At 42.9% G+C, this 23,649-nt stretch overlaps 2 protein-coding genes across 10 annotated transcripts; both read right to left on the minus strand.

Moving 5' to 3' along the window:
* Positions 1-357: 357 nt before the first annotated feature.
* On the minus strand, positions 358-7,503 carry LOC127595492 (leucine-rich repeat-containing protein 3-like). Its single transcript, XM_052057029.1, has 2 exons — positions 6,395-7,503; positions 358-2,754 (listed from the first exon to the last, which is right to left on the minus strand). The coding sequence occupies exon 2, from the start codon at positions 2,601-2,603 to the stop codon at positions 1,764-1,766; it is 840 nt and encodes a 279-aa protein (XP_051912989.1). The 5' UTR covers positions 2,604-2,754; positions 6,395-7,503; the 3' UTR covers positions 358-1,763.
* A 2,019-nt stretch (positions 7,504-9,522) lies between these two features.
* Positions 9,523-23,608, minus strand: LOC127595491 (poly(rC)-binding protein 3-like). 9 transcript variants are annotated; one of them, XM_052057020.1, is made up of 14 exons: positions 23,367-23,601; positions 20,740-20,836; positions 18,610-18,774; positions 18,434-18,457; positions 18,315-18,347; positions 17,979-18,095; positions 16,991-17,122; positions 16,790-16,918; positions 16,067-16,210; positions 14,949-14,990; positions 13,426-13,504; positions 12,926-12,984; positions 12,582-12,751; positions 9,523-11,774 (listed from the first exon to the last, which is right to left on the minus strand). In XM_052057020.1, the coding sequence occupies exons 3-14, from the start codon at positions 18,682-18,684 to the stop codon at positions 11,720-11,722; spliced, it is 1,059 nt and encodes a 352-aa protein (XP_051912980.1). In that variant the 5' UTR covers positions 18,685-18,774; positions 20,740-20,836; positions 23,367-23,601; the 3' UTR covers positions 9,523-11,719. The 9 variants fall into 9 exon arrangements, with proteins under 9 accessions (XP_051912980.1, XP_051912983.1, XP_051912982.1 ...); XM_052057023.1 differs by lacking the exon at positions 20,740-20,836 and having other exon boundaries at positions 12,926-12,981; positions 13,426-13,501; positions 23,367-23,600; XM_052057022.1 differs by lacking the exon at positions 20,740-20,836 and having other exon boundaries at positions 13,426-13,501; positions 23,367-23,600.
* Between the last annotated feature and the right edge of the window lie 41 nt (positions 23,609-23,649).

Genomic DNA, 23,649 nt, shown 5'->3' on the forward strand with positions numbered 1-23,649 from the left:
TTCATCAAACCAATTTTAATATCACACAGAGACTACCCAAGGAAATACAAAGCCACCGCTGTATGATTCATAATTTGTGCCTTTGTGTTTTTGACATTTTTCAGTGTTGCTGAAGGTCATCAAGTTAAACTGACGATTCAGGATGAGTGGTTGACCGTCAGCTGGAAAATTCCGGGAGGCAGCAGGTAAATTCATCAAACAGTCACACCCATCAAATATTTGCGAACAAAAACATTCATAGCAAGTTGTTTCATATTGGTCATATTTTTACATGTACCACATACAGTATATTTCTAACTAGAGCTGCAATGTCTGGATCGCCTAGACGTCGATAAAACACGACAACATTTTCTTGAGTTGCTTTACTGGCTTGAAGGATTCTTCAACCACACTTACCTTTATTAAACCAGACACTGACACATCAGATAATGATTTATACAAACTCACATTTGAGTTGAGCTAATGGTAGTTGCAACTCAATTGGTCTTCCAGCTGTTCGAAGTCTACAGTCTGAAGAAACTGAATTTTTCAGGAACAAACTTTTCTTCCTGATTCATGTCTTGGCTTGAATGAATTGCAGCAATTTTCAATCCACTGACTTTTCTGAACTCAACCATTTCCAAATTATGAATGTAAATCTCACTTTACAGCCTTGGGACAAAGACCTGGAGTGGAAGTGGTTTGAGGAGAGCAAGGTCCAAGAAATATAATTGCATAAAACACTTGGTCACATGGTTAGGCAAATTAGAATGCAACCACGAGGCAAAAAAAACCCCCAAGTCCAATAAACTGCAACAAGATACTCTAAGAAGCCTTGCACAGTCGTATCCTATTTATGGATTTAATTTGTTGGTAGAGGACCTGTGTGCTTGTTATTTGTTGCGTTGTACAGTTTTCATCTGCTGCGATCAATAGCTGCAAAATGTAAAAGACACTGTCTTGAAGAGTAAATGGGAATTTATTATTTATTTCTATATTATATTCTCAGGCTGCTGATGTATTGGTAACATCAGCAGCCCGAGAATAAAACGTTCTCATTTGCAATGTTTGTTTATTTCATTGTTCAGAAAATAACTACAGTTGGATCTGCAATTGGCTGGCAAACAGATCAGGGTGTCCCCCGCCCACAACAGTATGGATAGGCTCGAGGACGCCCGCGACCCTCGTGAGGATAAGCGGATTAAAAAATGGATGAATGAATAACTCTTGGATGTCATATCTACATTTCCCTTATTTTATTTTTTTAATTCGTTCTTAGCACTATAGGGCTAAAGTAATTTAATCTCTAGCAAAATGTGATATATGTTTAAAGACACTAAAAATCTGCATACAATATGCATTCCATTAATAAGGACAGATTTGCTGTAGAACATAAATACATCAAAATCCAGAACGCCACTTGAGTACTTCAAATCAAGAAAGTCACAAAGGCTACATCTGCCCTTCACCTTGCTCAAACAGATCCTGCCTTGAGTTGTTTCCACAGCACAAATAAAACTCAGACTTCAGAGACTTTTTTGGGGATGACAACCAAACACAGAAAATTCTAGACATTCACATTTTGTCCTTCTCGACACATATGTGCGTGTTTTTCAAGACAGTGAATTGTTTTAATTTTTTGGATGCTTCTTATCACATCTGACTTGTGCAGCAATGTATCGTCGAGCTGGTTTTATCGCTCACAAGCCTCAAACATTTTCCCTGCTTGACTTTCATCTATATGCATCAATGCACACTCATTTATATTCATTGGTGCATCATTTCTAAAACACACTGCTGGCTGTATCGTAGTCCCCGCTGATATGGGAATTGCTCGGCAAGGACTTGAGGTACTCCAAGTGCCTTCTTGCCTCCTCCTGGTTGTGTCGGATGTAGTAGATGATGTAAGCGGTCACCATGGCGAACCAACAGAACATGGCCACGAACATGGCCACATCCGTCGTCTTCTGGTGAAAGTTGCAGAAGTTGATTCCCGAGTCCAACACCTGGATGACCGGTTGGCCGACATATTCGTCCTGCGCAGACATCGAGCAGCTCACCTCATTGATCGTCTCGGGGTCGAGTCTCAGCTCCCTCAACACTTCCTGCAAAGAGCACTCGCAGTTCCAGGGGTTATTGGACAAGCGCACACGAGCTTGCAGTTTCGTGAAGGTTTCCTTTGGCAGGCTGCTGAGGTGGTTGTTTGAAAGGTCCAAGGTCCTCAAGCCTTGGGAAATTCCTTGGAAAGCGCCGACCTCCAAGCTTTCAATGAGGTTATGGGAAAGGTCGAGGTCCCTGAGTTGGTGGAGGTCCGTGAAGGCTTCCTTGGGGACGTGTGTGATCTGGTTGGACGAGAGCAAGAGAACCACGGTGTCCTTGGGCAGATTGGAGGGGATGTTGTCCAAGTTACGTGACGTGCACTGCACCACAGCGCCATTCCTTTCAGTGCAATGGCACCTTTTTGGGCAGGCACGCGCGATGGTGATCATGGTCAATAGAAGCCACAGTGAACCCAGGAAGTCAAGATAAGAGCAAGGATTATTGGATGACCTTGGAGTGGTCCCCATTCGTCCGGAAGTTTTGTCTTCAGCGCCATTTTCGACTGTCACCTGATCGTTTGTCATCTGGCTCCAGATAAGACAGGATCTCGCACGAAATGTGTGGCAACCTTCGCATCGTTGGGACACGAGATTTCAGAGTGGAGCCCTGTCGACATCATCTGCCAAAGAGGAGTATAACGTTTTGTTTTGGTCCCTCCTCATCTTTTGCCAATGACTAGAAAGAGAAGGTTGAAAAAGAAGAAAGAGAAAGAGAAGGCTGTTTAATGACAACACCAACTCCTCTGTACACAATTGAAACTCAGTAAAGTTTCAGATAATCATAAAACAGCATCTTTGCACAGTACGATACCCTTTGCATGGGAAAATAAAACCACCCGATGAGGCGAAATGCAAATATATTTTTTGAATGTATATGACTCACAGTAACAGTGCATCATACGAAAGGACTGAAGGTCAAAATCTAGATTAGAATTTATTCCAGCGTTAGCAGGAAAATGATGTGCATGGATGACAAATGAATACTGGGAGTCAAAGTCACTCAGATGCTGTTTCTGCTAACATTCCGCGGGCATTGTTTATAACTTCTTGCTTGCCTCTTGACGAAGGGGGACGCTTTTGCTTTCTGCTCCTGTCCCCCACCCCACCCCCACCCTTCCCTGCTCGCCACTCTGTCCATGTGCTGTCTTTGTCTCACTTTTCCTAGCCTCCTGTCGTATTTTCATCCTAAAAACAAACATGAAATTGGTTGGCTGATCTCTCGATGCCATCGACAACATTTTCTCGATGAGAAGAGCAGGCAGTGGGGAGCCTACTTGCCCCTCGGGGACTTTTGCTGCTGGGTACACCCTAGATCAGGGGTGCCCAAACTTTTTGGATCGAAGATCTACTTTTCGATCAGCTAACCTCACGGGATCTACCCTTACCGGCGCACGCACACACACACACACACACGCACACGCACGCACGCCATGATGAGAAACGGAGGTATGCGACTCACTTTTGCAGCCTGTTAACTATGGTAGCTCACACGTACTGTTTTAAAGTGCTTCCCTGGGCCCTCTTAGATTCCTATTCTTTGCTCGTGCCCTCTGTGAATTGTACACGAAAACCTCTGATCACAAGCTGCAATTGCAAACGATTTACCTGCTTTATTTTATTTTTTAACTATTTATTTTGTGAAAATGAGACTGATAAGATGATCAGTGTGCAGTGTATATTAACACAATAAATATATTACTAACATGTACAAAGACACACAAATGGTTGTTTGTTGGTTGGGAGGAATGTCGGCACCATTGACTGTCGGTGCTGGACAGACCTGGGGCGCTTGTGTTTTTTGCGCCTGTAATGGGCAGCATTTTTCACAACCCCGTTTTGTTCAGTGGCTATGTCGACGCTGTTGGACAGTCGGCGTTGGTGCGGCTGAATGGATGGCTGCTGAAGTTGAGGATGAGGAGAGAGCAGCGTTGGCGCAGAGCGCTGATGCGCATTTGGAGCCGTGAGTCGCCGCTTAGAATTGAAATGGATTTCCATGGGACAGGAGAAGTGAACCAATCTCTTTTCGTCAATGGATGCTACAGCTTCTTGTTGACTTTGAAACTTAGCTTGTAGATGACGTGTGCACATTTTGAGCATGACGTCTCTGATGCACTGGTTAAAGGAAACTTTGATTCTCTCCTCTTTCATCTCAAACTGCTTCAAACAACAAAGCGTGTGATGGAAAAGTGGTTATGCCTGCATGACTTTCTGTGTTTTATGTTATGTGTTGTGTTTATTGTTTTACTTGATGTTAACTGTTTTGTTAAGCGCTTTATTACAGCTGCCGCTGTTGTGAAAGCGCTATATAAATCAGCATGTATTGTATGTATTGTATTGTATTCTTCTCGACTCTCCTCGGATCTACTTGGGACCTGTCTTAGATCTACCGGTAGATCAGGATCTACCTAATGGCCACCCCTGCCCTAGATCCTTGGAGGAAGCGGAGAATGGTGTGCCTGTCAACACTGTCCGTTGAGGATGTGGATGACATCTACATTTTCGGCCTTCCGATAACAGGTATGCTGCTGTTTGGTGTGAGCAGTTTCCTGATCTATCGAAAAATTCAACCGACGGGAGCGGCTCTATTGGAAGAGGCTGCCGGTCTAAGGATGGCATAACGCGGATGTCCAACACTCACACTCAGACTGTGCTCAACCACAAACTGTTGCGGTTTTGGAGCGTCACTGCAGAATGGACAATAACTTGGAGAAACTGGACTCCGTGCTCAAATATTGACTGAAATCACGGATTTGGCTGATCGACGCCACTAAAGAGACATAAGCCACAGACTCAAGGCTGTCTTAAATTCTTGGGCAGCCTGCTACCAAAACAACATCTGCTATACAATACAATACAATACAATACAATACATGCTGATTTATATAGCGCTTTCACAACAGCGGCAGCTGTAACAAAGCGCTTTACAAAACAGTTAACATAAGGTAAAATAATAAACACAACACATAACATAAAACACAGACAGTCGTGCAGTCCTAACCACTTTTCCGTCACACGCTTTGTTGTTTGAAGCGGTTTGAGATGAAAGAGGAGAGAATCAAAGTGTCCTTTAACCAGTGGATCAGAGACGTCATGCTCAAAATGTGCACACGTCGGCTACAAGCTAAGTTTCAAAGTCAACAAGAAGCTGTAGCATCCATTGACGAAAAAAGAGATTGGTTCACTTCTCCTGTCCCAATGAAATCCATTTCAATTCCAAGCGGCGACTCACGGTTCCAAATATGCATCTGCGCTCTTCGCCAACGCTCCTCTCTCCTCATCCTCAACTTCAGCGGCCATCCATCCAGCCGCACCAACGCCAACTGTCCAACAGCGCTGACATAGCCACTGAACAAATCGGGGTTGTGAAAAATGCTGCCCATTACTGGCGCAAAAAACACAAGCGCCCCAGGTCTGTCCAGCACCGACAGTCAATGGCGCCGACATTCCTCCCAATCAAAATCTGTGCTGGTACAGGCGTGCTGCCGAGAAGGCGCAACCACCAAGCACAGATACTGCTCCTTTGACGAATGTCGTGGCCAAAAAGCGCTGAAAACAGTCCATATCAGGTCCACACAATGAAACAACAAACAACATGTGACAAAACAAAAGACAAAAACAGCAAAAAAGAACAAAAAAGCAAGGCTCTTGAAGAGCACTTGCCGAAGGCTGCCTACTCGGGCGCCATCTTGGAAAAAAAAAAAAAAAAATCTTCTATCTCGACCTTCTCCTGATGAAAATATGCACGGAAGCTAGTCCCCCACCATCACCCCCTCCCTCATACATTCCCTTATTTCACCGTCTTCATTGTTTATGTCTTGTGACCTGTTGTAACTGTCATATGCTTGTGCAGGAGTTTTTGCCTCACTAAAATTATCCTCAAAATGAGGGTAGTTCGAGCGTGTTTTTTTTTCTACCCCCTCCCTCCCTTCTGACTTTCGGGTTGAGTGAACGCTGGCGCGTTTTGGCTGCCGCTGCTCAACCCGTATTTTTTTTGGTTTTTTGTTATTGTAAAGTGTCCTTGGGTGTCTTGAAAGGCGCTTATAAATAAAATGTATTATTATTATTATTATAACAGACAAAAGATTACTGACACATAAATGGATGTCCAAAAAAAAGTCATCACAGAAACTGTGGTGTCAATGAACGAGATGAATTGTTTTACAAATCACTGATATCCCAAAGGTTTAAAAGAAAAGAAAAAAACAAAAAAAGGTAAATATTTTAAGAACATTACTTCTTGGGCTATTTTACATCAGCTTGCACAAAAATAGCCCATTGTGGGACAAATAAGTGAAGAAAAAGTAAGAAATCAATACCTGGACGTTCCCTCCTCTCAGTTTGGTCCTGAATGCGTCACAGGAAAATGTTCAACGGAATTGAAAAATCTTCTCCATCATATGTCCTTAGCTTGAACCCCAAAAAGGAACAGCAAAAAGCAGCTGCAGCCGCCAAGATGCAAGTGCTCAATGAGACTTTGCCGGCTGCTGTCGGTGCAGTTTTAAGCCTGTGTGTGTGCGTGTGTGTGTGTGTGTGTGCGCGCGTGCGTGTGTGTGTTTTGAGTTTCTAAGAGGTCACACTCCCGGAGACACTCTCATAGACGACACTGTAATTACATCTGCTAGACATTTAACTCATTGTGGCGACTCTTCTTATTTGATTGCGTATGACAGTTAAATACATTTTCTTTGTAGCAAATTGGATGTTCCATTTATACATCGTGTATTATCTTTTTCATGTACAAAATTAAATGAAGAAAAAAAATGGCCATTACCTGATTTGCAATGTAAATTTTACCATGAATTTATTTATGTAACTATATGATTAATGTGTATAGAATTGAAAAATATGCTTTTTCGTTGAATGATGCAAAAGGGGTGTCGGGGGATGATGGCGCGACAGATCAATATCGCAGTTTAAAGGTGTAGTATGTAGAACATAGTGCCATCTAGTGGTGAACTAATAGAATGCCACAACCTAAGATCGAGATGCTTCCATTTTGAAGTGGTGCATCAGAGCGACCACAATTCATCCTTTTATAATACAAATTCGTTCATTCATCCATTATCTGAAACTGCTGAATCCCACGAGGGCCGCAGGCTTGCTGAAGTCCTCGGGCAGCCAGAGGAGAACACCCTGAACCAGCCGCCAGCCAATCCCAGCCTGCACATAGACAACCGGCCATTCACACTAATAATGACACTCTGGGGCAGTTTTGAGTGCTCCATTAACCTACCATGCGTGTTTTTTTTTTTTAATGTGGGAGGAAATTGGCTCAGGCATGGAAAAAACATGCAACTCTACACAGGAAGGCCGAAGCCAGGATCGAACCTATGACCACTGCACTACAAGGCGGACGTGCTAACCACTCCCCAAACGTGCCGATAATACAAACTCATTTTAACTGCTTGCTGGACCCACAGCAGTTTCAGGTTGGCCTTTTCCTTTGGGCCATTCTTCTATGATAGAGGACTTCAATATGTTGACTGTGGCGCCCATGCTCAGAAAAGACCTTTGAAGGTAGTCCAACACCATCGCTATAACCACCTGGATGCAGCCCAAGTGTCTCTATGATTAAATGGCAGCTGTGCAGAGTTCAGCCATGGCATTTTGTTGAAAGGCAACATGATTGATTATATTGACGACTGAAGCATTTTAACGTGTATGAGTTTGCTTTGTCCTTCAGTCTTCTTGACAGTAGCCAAGTATCAAAGGGTACAAATAAATGTCACAAGAGCCCAAAAGCAGTTTTTTTCCTTCTGCTGGATAATCAGTCCTCTAGATTCCCTTGACAGGCGGCGAGCCGCTTGGAACTGGCCAGGGCACTTGTTTAACATCCTTACTCATCTTGTCTGATTCCTGGCAAAAGTCCCCTCTGCTCGCACATTTGTAGCAAAACTGCATCACTGGAGTGACTTCATGTACACGCCACTTTTCATCAATGTTAAACAGCTAACCGCTTAAAGAAAAAGAAAAACCACAGGACAGGGTTCGCATTGTTGTCCTATCTGCTCCCACTGTACCTTTTGTTGTTTGTGACATTGAGTAGTGGCTTTCATAGTCGACTATGAATTGTATTGCTCAAACAAGCTCAATTTCACAGCTTCTCACTGGACTGGATGACATGTGAAGCCATTTGCACACTTAGTGAGGAGCTGATAAACCGCATGTGGCTTTCACCCTTTGTTTCATTAATTGTCTGAAAGTATAGATCCAGCCACTTGTTTTTTTAGCGGGACAAGCTATTTCATCAAACTGTGAGTCTTCCAAGACAGTCAATCCATCCATTTACTGATCCGTTTATCCTCACAAGGGTCGCGGCCGTGCTGCAGCCTATCCCAGCTGTTGTTCCAAGACAGTGTTTGACTTAATTTGTTATGTGATGAAATAAGCGTTGTGAAAACAAGATATCGTTTTTGCAGACCTTGTTAGATTAACAGCAGCTCACATTTACAGACTGACTTTTTGCACATGCAAAAAACCCAGACATACTTAAATGTCAAAGAGCAGTGAGGATAGTGCAAAAAGAAAACTGCCAAACAGGAATTTTAAAGCGAGGAAAAGCACTTTCATTGTTTGCATTGTTCTGCTGACAGCTGCCATTCTTTTGCTTGAAATGTCATCTCTTACCAATCCGGTTACTGATGTGATCTGAACTCATATTCTCTGATATCTCCGTTTGTTAAAGATATTGTACGTATGCAATCCCACTTATTCTCCAGTCGTGCATTCTTGTGTGCTTCCTTCTGGAGTATTTCATTTCATGAGCCTGAAATCTTCATTTATGGGCAATGTATGTATCAGTCATTTATGTAGCTGACAGTGTTAACAGCGTGTTTATTTTTTTTTGTGTTTGTAGGCATAAGTAGAGATGTTAAAGGTGCCCACATCAATGTTGCTGCAGATTGAGTGCAGTTTTTGGACATTGTAAGTGATGTGTGCCCAGTCATGTTGTGTTAAGTTCCTCCTCAAATGTCACACCAAGATATTGGGAGTGTAGGGGTGACATGGGGGGTGCTTGTGTTTCGTGTTTTGGATTCCATTTTGCAGTGAAAAAATGGGGGTGTTTTAAGAGAAATTATTTACTGATTTCTCCAAAACAATTGATCAAATTGAAATTGTCATTCTCCTGATCAAAAACATGCGTAGAGATGAGTTTATGAGTGGAAAATGGGCCATCCTGGCAACATGGCCCCTTTAATAGGCAACGTGACCCCGACCCTGATCTGTGTTCGGGAATCCATATATAAACTGTATATATATTTTTTTTGGTTCCTTTATTTGGGCGGGGAGATGTTTGTGAGGATATAGACTTGCTCTATGTTGTATCTAAAGTGCCTGGGGTCCGGTGTGGTTTGGCACGAAGCTCCAAAAAATGTGTGTATATATATCAATGGTTATTATATCTCAAGACAGGACACAGACACAGAATGAAAAAAGAAAGAAGTCACAGAAAGAAAAACTGAAACTTTATTTGTTTTTGTATTGACCAACACTTTAAAATTAAACATAGTACTCACAACTAATATAGATCTTCACGGACCAAATAAATCAAAAATAATTACAACCTTTGATCACTTTTTTTTCTCCAAACTGTAATACACATAAACTGAAGCTGAAAAATAAAAATCTTTTTTTAACACATCCTGCCACATGGAAAATAACTTTAAATAATTAAAAAAACATTTTGCAACAAGCTACATAGCTCTCCTGTCTACAAAGGGGAAAAGGAACAGAATAATTAATTGCACATTGCACCCTATTATTGCATTAGTTGCAGTTTGCTTCAGTCATACACACACAGATGTAAGTAAATACAATTTTCCAAACACATAATTGTACATGAATATTGATGTTATGGAAATCACACTGCCACCACTCCAGCTCAATCGTCCTGCTTTGCCAGCAAGACAGACTGTGTCTAAATGCAAACAGAACCACCATAATTAAAAGAAAGAAAGAAAGAAAAAAGAATGCTCTCCAGTCGTTTGTGCATATCTCTGACACTTTACAAAGAATGACAGCTAGTCCTTTGACATTCTATTCAGCCCAAATAATAAAAACTCAAAGCTATTGTTACATTGCTCAGCTCAACTATCACATCAAACTGTAAGATTATTGCAGAATGACTACTGGCAATGTATCCTCACAGCCTTTGGTCCATGTTTAAGTCAAAGACTTAGCATGCTGCAAAAATAAAAATCGCATATTAGCATCGGCTGCCGTGTTGGACATACAGTGGATCATGTGACTTGGACAGTAACATTCAACAGCTGTTGTGTACATCAACACAGAATTGAGCTTCTTGCAGAGTTTGAGCTTTGTTGACCAAATAGCATCCTTAAGTGCCTCTCATTAGCTTGAGTTTACTGATGATTTTTTTAAAATTGCAGACACAAATTGTGACCATAAAAAGACATTCAAACCTAAAGCGTCGAATAAACGATGAAAGAGACATGAGACAAATAAACAATCGTGAAAAGAGACTGAGTGGTCATGCCCGCCCAACCCCCTGTGAGCCACTCCCCCCCCCCCTCCCCACCACCCGACAAACCCCCGAACATTCTTTGGCCTCAAACAAACACCTTATGGCTTGGTCCAAGCACTTTTGCTTATCCCTCCCACAACACAACAAAGGAAAGAAGCCAAAAGGTTTTGGACAGAGCCTGAGGCCAACTAACCCATCGCACATCAGAGACAGTCCAGAGCAAACATGTTGAATCATCTATTGCATGAGCGCCGCGTAGTTGACAAATAGTCCTTGTACAAAAAAAATAATAATAATAATAATACAATATAATCATAAACAATCATTTAAATTTCCAATCAGTGTTGTAGCCACTGAGTTTTGTCTAATTTCTTTTCATGCATGTATATACTAGTCGTAGAAGGAGGCTATAGGTCTGGGCAGGGTGTAGGACTCCAAGTGAATGGCCAGAAAAAAAAAAGCTAGAAACATGAGCGGAAAAGAGCAGGAGCACAAAGCTATAACATTGCAAGGTCCACTGAACAGGTTCTGCTCAAATACACAACAATACAACACTTAACACATGCAATATAAGCAATAATATACATAAATATAGGCCATAAACACAAAATGGGAGGCTCTAGGAGTGATACCATTGGCTAAAAAGGGTCATGTGATGTAATTTGACAAAGATGCAAATTAGGACAGAAGTGGAATAGTCCAATATTGTTTTCTAAAGGCTCCGTTTTTCTAAGATATATTATAAAACAAATTTTTTGGCTACATCCCACCACACTCTGCCGATCGCATCACTGAGCTGTAATAAATGCAAAGAACTACTTCTACAAAATGTTCAATCTTTTACTTCTTAAATGTTCTATGACGCAGTACTGACAGAGAGAAAAAAAGAATAGATGAACAGAAAGCAAAGAATAACACAAGTTGTTGCTAATAAACATTCAACATGCTTCAACAGTTCTCTAAAACAAAAACAAAAATGTAATCAATAGAGACTTTTTTGAATAGGCTCTCTGAAATAAAAGTGAGCTCTCGGGCCTCGCTGGTGTGTGGAGGACCAGGGCGGCCGAGGCTCAGGGTTTTCGGAGAGCTACAGCCAGAGTCCGGAGGGCGTCGTCAGTTGTTGGAAAGGGTCAGATAGGAGAGCCAGACAGGGAGCTCAGGATGTGGTCATGGAGGATGGGTCGTTCCACATGGCCGCCACGTCTCGGAACCTGGAGGATGATTGCAAGGAGTGGAGTGAGTACATTTTATTTCCATAGCGCGATGACTCACAGACCGCTTCACATACTGTAGTTATCATAGTCAGATGGAAACACAACATTTTTCAGTGTAGTCAAGTCTGTGACACGCCTTAGAGCACATGTGGCAAACTCAAGGCCCGGAGGCCATATCTGGCCCGCCGCGTCATTTTATGTGGCCCGCGAAAGCAAATCATGTGTGTCAACTTCAATTTCCTTGCTAAAATCTGTACCGAAATGTCAAATTGTCATGTGCAATAACGTTGACATTTTGCAAGAAATGTCTTACCCTGTTTATACTCACTGCAACAATGATTGAACAAACAACAGATAGTGGACAACTAATCCATAAATTTGTTGCACACAAGTAATTATACGATTTGAAGATTAAACATTTGTTCAGTTTCACTGTCGTAACGGCCCTCCAAGGGAAGACGTAACCCCAAAGTGGCCCGCGACAAAAATGAGGTTGACACCCTTGCCTTAGAGAGTGGAGCCGAGTGCGGAGGGGCCCCCTATTGCCCAAACTGACATTTAAATACATCTAACACACTATAAAAAAAAATCCAACTTGTACAGTAGATTAAGTTGGAACAACTTTAGAATACTGTATAGATTATTGACATTTATGGCAACAACAAAGCAGGTAAGTTGTTTGTTCCAAAGCGGTTGTTTTTACTGATATCTTTAATTTGGGGGACAAGGAGCAATTAGTTCTGTCAGCTACTTTTTGTTGTTGTGAAATGCGGGAAAGCGGGAATGAATTGAGCATCTGTTTACCTTGCATTGATGAGGTACTGGGCCAGGCTTATGTTGGCGGGGGTCCCTGTGATGGTGATCTGGCGCTCCGATGACCCTTCCATGGCGTTAGCAATTTTGATCTGTGCCCCAGACATCTGACGGATCTCGTTGATTTTGGTTCCCTGGCGTCCAATTATGCAGCCTATTAGCTGGGAAAAGAATGGCGGTGGGACTTAGGATGACCAGGGCATGTACATGTTGGTCTTTCTTCATGATTGACATTTCTTTGTAAGCTTTGTTTTAGACAGCACTGAATCCCTAGTGAACGACTTAACACCACAAATTCCAACGTCAACCTGAATAGTGTTTTATTTGCTACTCACATCATTGGGAATGGTGAGTTCATGAGTACTGGCCTGGTTACTGGCATCCAGACCTGCTGCTGACCGCATCAGGAAGAGGAAGAGGAAAAGGAAGAGGAAGAGGAGGAGAGGAAGAATACATAAAATACAGTTTGACACGTTGGCGGAACTCATTTGAGCAATGAGCCACACTGGGCCCATGAGCACTCATCAGAACACCTGACTCTCTCCAAAGAAAGCCTTTGAAACAATTGCATCGTTTTAAGAAAGGATGCTAAGGGGCGGGGGGTGGGGGGGCCAAAAAAAAAAAACCTCAACATCAACAAGAGCAGACCACCAGCAGGCCATGTCCCAGGCAGAGCAAAAGGAGGAAGACAACAAAAAGAAGGAAAAGAAGAAGAGAAAACAGCGAGAGGAAGAGATCAAGAAAGTGTCGGAGGACGAGAGTGTGTTCACTTCTAGAGGTACAAACGAGAGAAGGAGTTTTGGTAAAGAGGGTCATCGTGTAGGTGGGTACGTACCAGGAAAGGCAGGGGTGGTCTGTCCGAGGGGGGTAAAGGGGGTTTGCTGCATAGCCAACTGGTGGAGCTTGCTCAACTGCTGAGGGGGGGGAGGAGGAGGACAGCAAAGCTATGAGGTCATCGTTAAAAACACATTTACACACGCACACACACACACACACACACACACACACACACACGCACACACAGACACACACACGCACACACACACGCACACGCACACACAGGTCTGTCCGAATGGCTACGAGAGTCAAGATAGGATCTGAGGAAACACAAAAAGGCGAAGGTGAAGACGTTCATAAAGGGCTTGGCCTGAAGTTGTGGAGATGCGAGCATCTCAACTTCCCTTTCTGAAGTTAACTACCGGTACCTCTGCCATGCGTGAAAGCATGAGGGCGAGTGATGGTCTCAGTCTTTTCTATATGAGAAATATACTAGGTCCTTTTCTTTGTGGAGGCCTGGCACACGCTGAGCAAGAATCCATTCATGTTTTGCTCAAGATCCAAATGGTGGAGGAAAAATAATTTACATTTACCTTTCAAAGTTACACTATCAGATGGCAACCAACCTGATCCAGCAGATGGCGCTGTGACTAGAATACGCACAGTCAAAGTGCATGCGATTAGTGTACATAGAATTTTCACATATCTCTACTTGATTTATATTTTAGTCAATTTTCACTTGTACACACATGCATTTCCCTTAACCATCTTCCTTAGTTACTACAAAAAAAATCAGTAGAAATTGTTTCCTGACATCATGCATGAACTGCGCCACACAAAGTAGCAAAATGGTCCTGCCTTCCAAAGCGAGGCACCCAATTTTCCAATAAGCAACTTCAAGCCACTCTCTGTTGTTTCCCAATGTCATTCTGTCATTGTACAGAAGACACAACAAAGACGTTATTTGTATTCTTATTATTCATTTTTAAAAATACTTTGACATCCAATACTTGAGTATGATCTACAAGGAGTTACAAATATCTGATACTTTCAGACTTTTATACAAGTACTGTTCTACAAGCTGACCTTAATAACTGCTTAATTTTTTTCTGTTAGGATACCTGAGGATTGTTGGTGGAGTGGGACTTTAATTGATTCTGCAATAATAAAATCATTATTGTCTCTCAGTGGTTCTGGTTCTTTTAGGCATGAGCAGCTTCGTAGCCAAGATGCCGTCAATATCTAATGCAGTGTCGAGGTTCTTGTTTAACTCCTTTGAACACATTTAGAAGACAAAGTAAGATGTTACATGCTGGATTGCACAAAAACAAGGGCTAAATATTAGATGAGGAAACTATTAGTTGGTGTTGTGAGCTGCAGGCCAAGCCCCATGGAAGTTTAACAGAGAGCAGACAGAAGGAAGTCAAGAGTCAGAAGATATAGGAATAACATGTCAGATAGCCATATTAATATTAGCATTGAATATTAATTAAAGAGGAAGGGGAGGTGCTGGTAGGAGCCTTTGATTCCAAGAGAGTTATTTGGATGCAATGTGAAGCGCCTGATGTTGCGAGCACTCACATCTGGATGTGGGATGGCATACTGTCCTTGGATGGTATAAGCCTGCAAACATGAAACGGAGATGGTTGTTTGGTTTTTTTTAAAACTGTTTCATTAAATTGCTGCAACATTCACCAAACGTCCATGTGCTATAAATTTGGGTTGCTGTCCAGAGCTATAAATTTTTCGACAGGCTACAAGAGAGACATGCATTATAACTGTTGAATACTGTCATGTTGGTCTATCATCAATTAAATCCAGTTGAATTATATCAAAATGGGATCACTGTGACTGGGGTAAAAGGAGGTGGTGGAAGGAGGAATTATGTTGGTCTATGAATGGGTTGGTGGAGTGGTTGCGCTGGCCAGAACTCAGCTAAAATTCACTTCACCATGAAAGACAGCAGCTGGAGCGTTCACGTAAACTGCAGATGTGGTTTGCATTTGTGTGTAGTTCTGCAGAGAGCGATAAAAGACTAAATTTAATAACACAATATTGATTTTTGGTGAGTATGGTGACCTTCATTTTGGGTTCCTGCATCTTTTGAACCACTGGTGGGGACTAGAACGCCGGTCATTGGTGAAACCCCTTTGCTGAGATTCTGTCTTTGTGGCCAATAATTTTATTTGGCAGTTGGCACCTAGCCATACAGTTAGTATTACTTCAATTGTGGTACACCAATAAAGGTGTCGTATCTTACCTGTATATGCACCAGCTGCCCTTGTTTTGAATCAAACAATGAAAGTTGTATATATTTGGAATGATTGTATTTAAGTCCGGATATTAAGTCTTTTACATTTTTTGGTCTGTCCATTCGGTTTTAGGACAGTATGGACATTTTTCTTTTCTGTTTTTGGCTCTCATAAATAATTTGGTGCACTAGCCCATTTCCCTGCGAAGTTGATGGATTTTCCCACCCCAAAATAATACACTGCAGACACAGCCAAATCCTCCCTTAATGACTACAGTGATGACTCTTATCCCAATTCCGGGCTGATGGATGGTAGTGAGGGCACAGCAGACAGCAGTGAGTGTTTCATGCTATTTGAGGGGGCGGGTGGGGGAGTGAGGGTGGGTGAGGGTTGTGTGTGCGCGGTAGGAAGAGGGGTTGGTTGAATAAAACCTGGTGCGACACTAACAGGCAGTGGCTGGTGCTGCAGTAAGAGGCTGAGGTTGGCAGTGGACGCCCCCAGTGGGTCTGCTCTTACCTGGCCACCTGAAAAAATGACAGGGGTGGAGGCAGGCTTGGGGCGGTAAGGGATTGTGGCACCTTTCGGTGGGGACTGAGGAGAGCAGGGGTGGGAGAAGGAGTGAGATGCGGAGAAAGTGTTAGAGAAGAAGAAAAAGAGGAAGAAAGAGAGCATCAAGTGAGGCTGAAAGGGACAGTGCCTGAGGGAAGACCTGTGACACAAAAGTGCTCTTTACTGTGCGCATGCTGCATAACGTCCAGTTTGTGATTCACCTGGAACATCACTTTCAACTGGATAATGATGACGCTACACACTTAAAACCGCCCCCCCCCCTCCTCCCCAAGCACTCTAGAGACTTACAGCCGTGTCGCAACTGTCCTGGCATCCATGGTGGGTGCCATCATGGTGGCCCACTGGACAACTGGCAGTGCAGGCAGTTCAAATTTTCAAATCAACGATGCAAACAACACAAAGACCAGAAATGTGATTGGTCCCTGCAAGGGGTCACCCGTACGTTTCATATTCTTCATCTGCCACACTCATATATTAGCAATCAGTGTTATCAAATCCCCTCAGTAGAAATGTGAACATGCTCTCGTAAAAGTGGACCAAAATGGCTGCCGTTCCATACATCCACATGATGAGAGCCCAGACTACATAAGGCAAGCGTACCTCCAGCATCACCACACATATCTGTTTGACACATTGTATGATGGCCTCCGGCGCTCCGGAAATGGTCACCGCCCTCTCTGTTGAGTTGGGGAGCATGTCACCCGCCACCTGGACCTGAGCGCCTGTGGACTGGCGGAAAGACGGAAGAGAACTAATGTGTTTGTGTTTGCTTCCCGGAATGTGGGGTTATCTTTCAGCTACCTCTCTCATCTCTTTGATTTTGGAGCCCCCTTTGCCAATGAGTGAGCCACACTGGCTGGCCGGGACCACAAGCCTTAGGGTCACTGGGGGTTTGCTGGTGGCAGGACTGTTGCTCATAGAGTTGATGATATCCTGGAATGACATTTGTTTCACTTCACTTTATAGACCATTCCAAAATGTCTGGAATACTTTCGAGTGGCAGATTGAAAATGCAACCTCCATCGCCGGGTTTGTGTTGTTCTGTGAGTAATTCAACAAAAGATAATAGCAAACATGCTGGCTGGCATCAGTTCTAAAGCGTGTTATTCCATTTCCAAAAAAAAAAAATCAATTTATTAGCCAGTTCGTCAATGATCATATTCACTATGTCCATCCATCCATCCATTTTCTGATCCGCTTATTCTCACAAAGGTCGCGGGGCGTGCTGGACTCTATCCCCGCTGTCTTCGGACAGTCGGCGGGGTACACCCTGAACCCGTTGCCAGCCAATCGCAGATGTTGACTATGTCAATATTTCCAAAACATTAATTGTTTGGCCCAATTTATTTATTCAAATGATGTCCAGGGTTCTTCCTTAGAATCAATTTATTTTGCATGTTCATTTCACCTGACAAAGCACACATTCAGACAAAAGCAGTAAAGAAGAGGACTAAATTCATCATTTAAGCTACATTCTCTTTTCTTGATTGCTCTACTCTGGTCAAATGACAGACGGGTGCAACGCCATCGGAAATTCTTGTGTTTTTGCCAAACGGAAGCGCGTATCACAAAAACAATCCATTGTAACATTGGTGTGTCTACATTTTTATATATGGTGTTTTAGGAGAAATGTTCCTTGTAGAAAGGGAAAAACAATAGATTATAAAAAGATGGTCAGTATCTCCAAACAGCCATCCATTGTGTTCCCACCGCCCAAATGAACTGCATAAAAGAGGGAAACTAATGAGAGTAAATTGCGCTTGTGTCAAGGTACCATAGAAGCTGTTACCTCCTCAAACTTGTAGGCTATCATTGCGAAGGCCTTGAAGATGGCATCTGTTGGCCCAGTGATGGTGACTATCCGTTCGGGGCAGTTGCCTTCTGAGATGTTGATGCGAGCTCCACTCTGTATAGCAGCACAGGCTTGTCTATGAGCAAGAAACTCTACCTTGACTTACAAGTGCCCCAACTTACGACTTTGGAGAGTTGTTTATTTATTTTTTGTGTGTTCTGAGGCAAATTTTGCTAAGTTGCTAGCCTTGTCAGGATACAAACTGAAGTCATAAATCAAGGCACCACTCCAACAGCTTTCACAAGTAGATGACCACAAAAAACCTTGACTTACGTCCTCACGCATTTTCTTCACCGTCTCCCCTTTCTGGAAGTGATAAAGTCCAATCAAATGATGTGCGTATTGTTTCTCAATCAAAATATTTCATTGAAATATGATCTGATGGTATTTACCTTCCCTATGATACTTCCAACCTCCTGCGGAGACACAAATGAAGAAGAAGAAAAACATTTATTTTTGTCACAATGAAAAAATTTGCAAATGTACAAAAATGTGAGTTTGGGGGTTGGAGGGGGGCTTCGTCCGAATGCTTTTTGATATGTGTGCACTCCGAGCTCTGGTATCAAACCTTGCCGTGCATCAGCAGCCGAATGGTAAGGGTCACATTCAGTCCGCCTTCTGATTGGACTTTGATGGGCTCCATGCTGGATTTGAAAGGAAAGGGGTGTGGTCAAGTCAGAAAGGAGTTCGAGGGCCAGTGGGGGTGTGAGGGTGCAGTCGGCCAATGGGTCACCTGCAAAGCAAAGAGGGATAACATCTTGGGACAGTTCCCTGCTCACAATGCAGCTTCAGTCAAAGGGCATTTTCTGTTTTCTGCACCGTAAAAAGTGCTCAACTTGAAAGGAAAAAAAACCCTTACAGCTCTGACGCCCCTTTGGAATGTAATATAATGTTTATTTTATTTTTTACTCCTCTTGCAATGCTATTGTGAACTATTGTGAACATACTATTGATCAACATATTTAAACTGATCGAATGACTTGTTTAAACAGGATTAAATGTGAATATGAATTTCCCATTTAAATAAATGTCTCTTTCCACGGAACCTTTCAAAAGGATTCATAGTATTTCGAACAGAGAATTTAGGCCTGACATGAGCCATCCAACACATTAGTATTTTTATCAAATCTTTTTCAACAGCAGCTCTAATCTCGGAGTTGATTTCCGAGTGACGTCAGGCGCCACTTACAAGGATGAACACAAGAGAGCGCTCCGGACCACAATGTCAGGGGCGCAGTGAGAATGGTCAAATGACTACACGAGTGGTTCTTTTAAACTTGTTAGCGGTACCGAACCCAACCAGTACATATGCACATTCACCGAACCCTTCGTTAATGAAAAATAAAAATGTTTTTTTTTAACAAATTCAAGACATGAAAAAGCCCATTTATTGAAAACTGAAAAAAAGTAAGTTAGTATGAAGTATATATATTTTTTAATTGTGCACAAAATGAACCACCCAGTGATGGCCAAGCAGGCGTATCATAGGTAATTGACATATTGAGTTGGGTGTGTTTTAACCTCCATGGTTGAGGCTCTCTCGAACCCCTGAGACTGATTCACCGAACCCCTGGTTAACCCAGGTACTGATTGAACCTAGGTTAAGAACCACTGGACTAGACGATCAACTGACACCATTTACCAGTGAAATGTGTTTTCTTTTAATCTTCAGCGTTGAAAGGCGGCTCATTACATTTTACTTTGTTCTGAAAGCGTTCTCATGTTTACATTCATCACACTTCATATAATCCATCATGGCACATTAAATTGACACTCTCCTGTGTATATTTTTGTTGCACCATATATGCAAAAGAAAGATCAGGTTAGTAGGTGACTGGGAGTTGCAAGCTCAGTTGCGGTGTTTGCTACGTTGCTCATGGGCACTTGTCACGGTGGAACGAGAACTGAAGACCCTCCAGTTTTACGGATGATCTGCAATACTGAATTTAACATGATTTTTATCTCACGATCTCAGACCTATTCAGATCATTTCTTTTTTCTCCCTTTTCTCTTCTTCTCCAGTGAGAAAAAAATTATGCTTGTTTAGAAATTGTGTGTGTGTGGGGGAGACCTCCTGATGCAGCTGAACTTGACGACATCTTAACCTGCCAATCAGAGGCGGAGATGAAAACACATTTACAGTTTACATCTCACATGCCCCAGCTTCATTTTGCTACTGCATCTGTCTATGTGCCATCTGTTAATTAGCAGCTTTGTACTCATATAGTCCAGCCCTGGAAGTCTTTTAATTGGAAGAAATCAAGATGTTTCTTGGTTAAAAGCATGTAATAGACAGATGTTTGCCAGAAAAAACAGAAAGCTACTGATGTTGATTCCACTTTGTTGGTACAATAATTGCAGGGCTTGATGTTGAATGATTAAGAACCCACTTAGTGGCTAATCGTTGCATACATTCTTGGAAGATGGTACCATTGCTATCTTGTGAGCAACTTCTGCAGCTGTAGCAGCCTCCTTGTACTCCAACATCACCATGTTGTGTTGGATCCAGAAATCATACCTCTGCTAAGCTATGCTGCATGCATGGCTTGGTTAGAGGCCAGGGGAGGACCAAGAGATAAAGACAGGGATTCTGTTGCCAGCTGTCTCTCCAATCTCCCAGAGGAGACCAGATTACATAAAAAAAAAAAAAAAACCTTAATCCGCGTTTAAGACTTGATCCAGTGGTGCAGGTCCTCACCAGGGAGGGGGGAGGCAGAGCACATCTAAGTGCTGCAGAACGCACTCTGGAAGTTGCTTGATGTTTCAGGTTACAGTTTAGCCCGAGGGTCAGTGTCCTGTTCACACACAGATGCATTTATTGTGGTCATAAAAACCATAACTTTAAAGCTCTTCCTCAGATGTGATTGAATACCGAACGCTGTAGATTGGGCTCAACCAAAAGCAAAACAAAACTCAAATTTGAAGCGTGTTTTGAGCATGTATACCATGGAACAGAACTAGGTCAACACCCCATGAATCATTTGGCCCTTTTGGCCAAAACCTCGCAGCCAATGGTGTTTTCATTTTGAGGTCAGGTTTGGGAGTATTCGTCTTTTCTTTGACAAGTCCAGTGTATACCATTATACAAGTTTCCGCTCATAGTTGTCAATGTTCCTCCCCCATGTCTGACAGTCAGGCAGGAAGTTGGGGGGACGACACAATGAGAGATGGCAGGGAATTTTTTATGACATCTGATGGAGAAAGTGGGTCATGCTCGGTGTTGCAGCACTGTTAGCCTCCTCCTCTATGGCGGCCATTGAATTAATCACGCTTTACGCTCGGCTGGGCAGCACAGTGCACAAAATGCACCATACCTCCTACACACACCCCTCGCCTTCCTCACGAATTTCCCTGTGTCTGATTGCCATGCACAGAAAAGACTTGTGCATTGCTGTTGAAGAAAGATGAACCCGAGGCCTTGTTTCTTGATGTCTTGCCTTCCATTCCTGCTCTTGTAACAATGGTAACGTTGCTTCTTTTTATGAGGAGCTGCTGATGTGTAACTGATGCAAAACCCGCCCCCTGGCTGGAAATGACTGGGGTCATTTCATCCCCAAAGACCACCTCTCTTAGTTATGTTGGTGTTTCAGAAATGTTGCATTGTGGCGAAGGTGTCGTGTTGCCCGTCATCAATATGCCTTGGTGTGAATATATTGCACAACATGACGAGGAAAAGTCCTGCATAGCCCCGCCATATGATTCCATCTAAAGCCCCGCTCATCTGTCTAATCCATAAATTAAGGGAGGCATTTTGATGCAAGAATGCAAAAAGAACGCCGACTACTACTAATACTTTATATTAATGCATTGAACATTCAGAGTAGGTTCCTGGAAAGAGTTGTTGATCAAAATGCATGAGCTGTTTTCAAAAAATCAATCATCCTGCTTTTATCTACCGCAGATGTTTGCATCTATAGATGAGGCAGCTCATCATTTGGCCCGAGGCGAGTGCGGCCGATGTGTTTCCTCACATAACTGAGGAGGTCTTTCGGATGTTTGTGCTCCAATTACGGGTGAACAAAAGGGAGCAGGGGGAGCCCTCTGGCTGACCTCATTGACAATTTTTTTTTCTAACACGGCATTCAAGAGATAATTTCGTCTCTTGCAGTGAGGACCATCAGATTTTCATTGAAGAAGATCTTCAATATGGGAAGCTTCTTTCACAAGTTTTCTTCACTGGTATATGAGCAGCTCTCGTCTCGTGTGGGCTTTTGTTGCAAGTGGTACGATAGGATGAGAGTGGGTGGGTGGAGGGCATCCACCCAACGCTACAGCACTATGACAGTCCTTTCAAAAGCTGTCAGTCCACATCAGCGACACAGAATCCCGATAACTCAGCCTCGATCACGATCAAAAGCTTCCTCAAAGACACTCACAGCAGAGCCAACTTGCAGCAAGTAGCGTTCAAAGTGTCTCAGAGTGTGTTCGCCTGCAATTGCGGCTGTGACGGGGCTTACAAGCATCTGTGGCGCACCGTCAAAGGCTTAACGATACAGGCGCACCATGTTGTGCTGTGAAAAAGCTGCGCGTCAAGTCGGCCATTTTAGATGTTGCCATAATTTGCAATAAGTCAAGTAAGTCACGGCTCCTGCTCGCTTTGGAACTCATTGACTTGGAGGTCTTTCCACAAGATATGTAAATGCTTCCAAATGTTGCTCATGTTCTTTAAAGTGCATTTTTCCAACAACAAAGCAGTCACTCATTGTGCCACGCAAGCTCCGACCACATTTCAAGCTTAGGCAGCACTAATATCAACGTGACGATAATTGGGATAACAATCACAAGCGACCCATATGTGCCTTTCAGAATGTCGCAGCGTGAGTCAAGCCAACTGTAGATAAATTCATACTACATAAAGGCGATCGTGCTTGAACAGCATAAAAGCTCTTCTCAGTCAACTGCCCATTCTGTGGTCATTCTTTTGTGGCAAACAAAATATTTCCACCCTGCATAGGATCCTCGTGGCGCTGACGATAAGTTAAGAAAGCGTTAATAACATCATTTCCAGATGATAGAATAAAACAATGGGTCCAAAGAGTGGAAGTGCATCTAGAAGGTCATGGTTGGGCTGGCAAATTCATCCATTCAATTAATTAATCCCGATGACATCGGACAATTTGGTTTTCCGCTTACGCAGTTCCATGCTTCAAAATTCCAGCAAGCATCGCTATAAATAAATCAATAAATATTAACGGTGTATCTAAAGATATAGATACTATCCAATAATTTCAGGGGACAAAAATGAATTTACTGGGTGAAAACAGCAACCACCAGATCTTGGCCCCCGATCGCCAAATCAACATTCACGAAAAAAAACTGTTTTACCTTTCTGTAGGGCAGGATGATGTCTACGACCGCCGTTGATGTAGCAAGATTAAAAATCGCAAAAAGGAAAATGATCCCCACCCTCTTCCTTTCGCTCTCGCCAGGACGAAGCGCCACCCAATTGGTCGATGCCAAAGGGTCACGTGAGTGACCAGGGGAACACGTGACCAATCTTGAAATTCTATGACTGCTGTGAATCTCGGCCATCCAAGTTTAGATGCTGCGGTGAGATTTGTTTGCCATACTGTTTGGTGTTGAGTGTAAATAGGCTGTTGGATGACAC

Source organism: Hippocampus zosterae, chromosome 2 (genome assembly GCF_025434085.1).
Source record: "Hippocampus zosterae strain Florida chromosome 2, ASM2543408v3, whole genome shotgun sequence".
NCBI classification, from domain to species: Eukaryota; Metazoa; Chordata; class Actinopteri; order Syngnathiformes; family Syngnathidae; genus Hippocampus; species Hippocampus zosterae.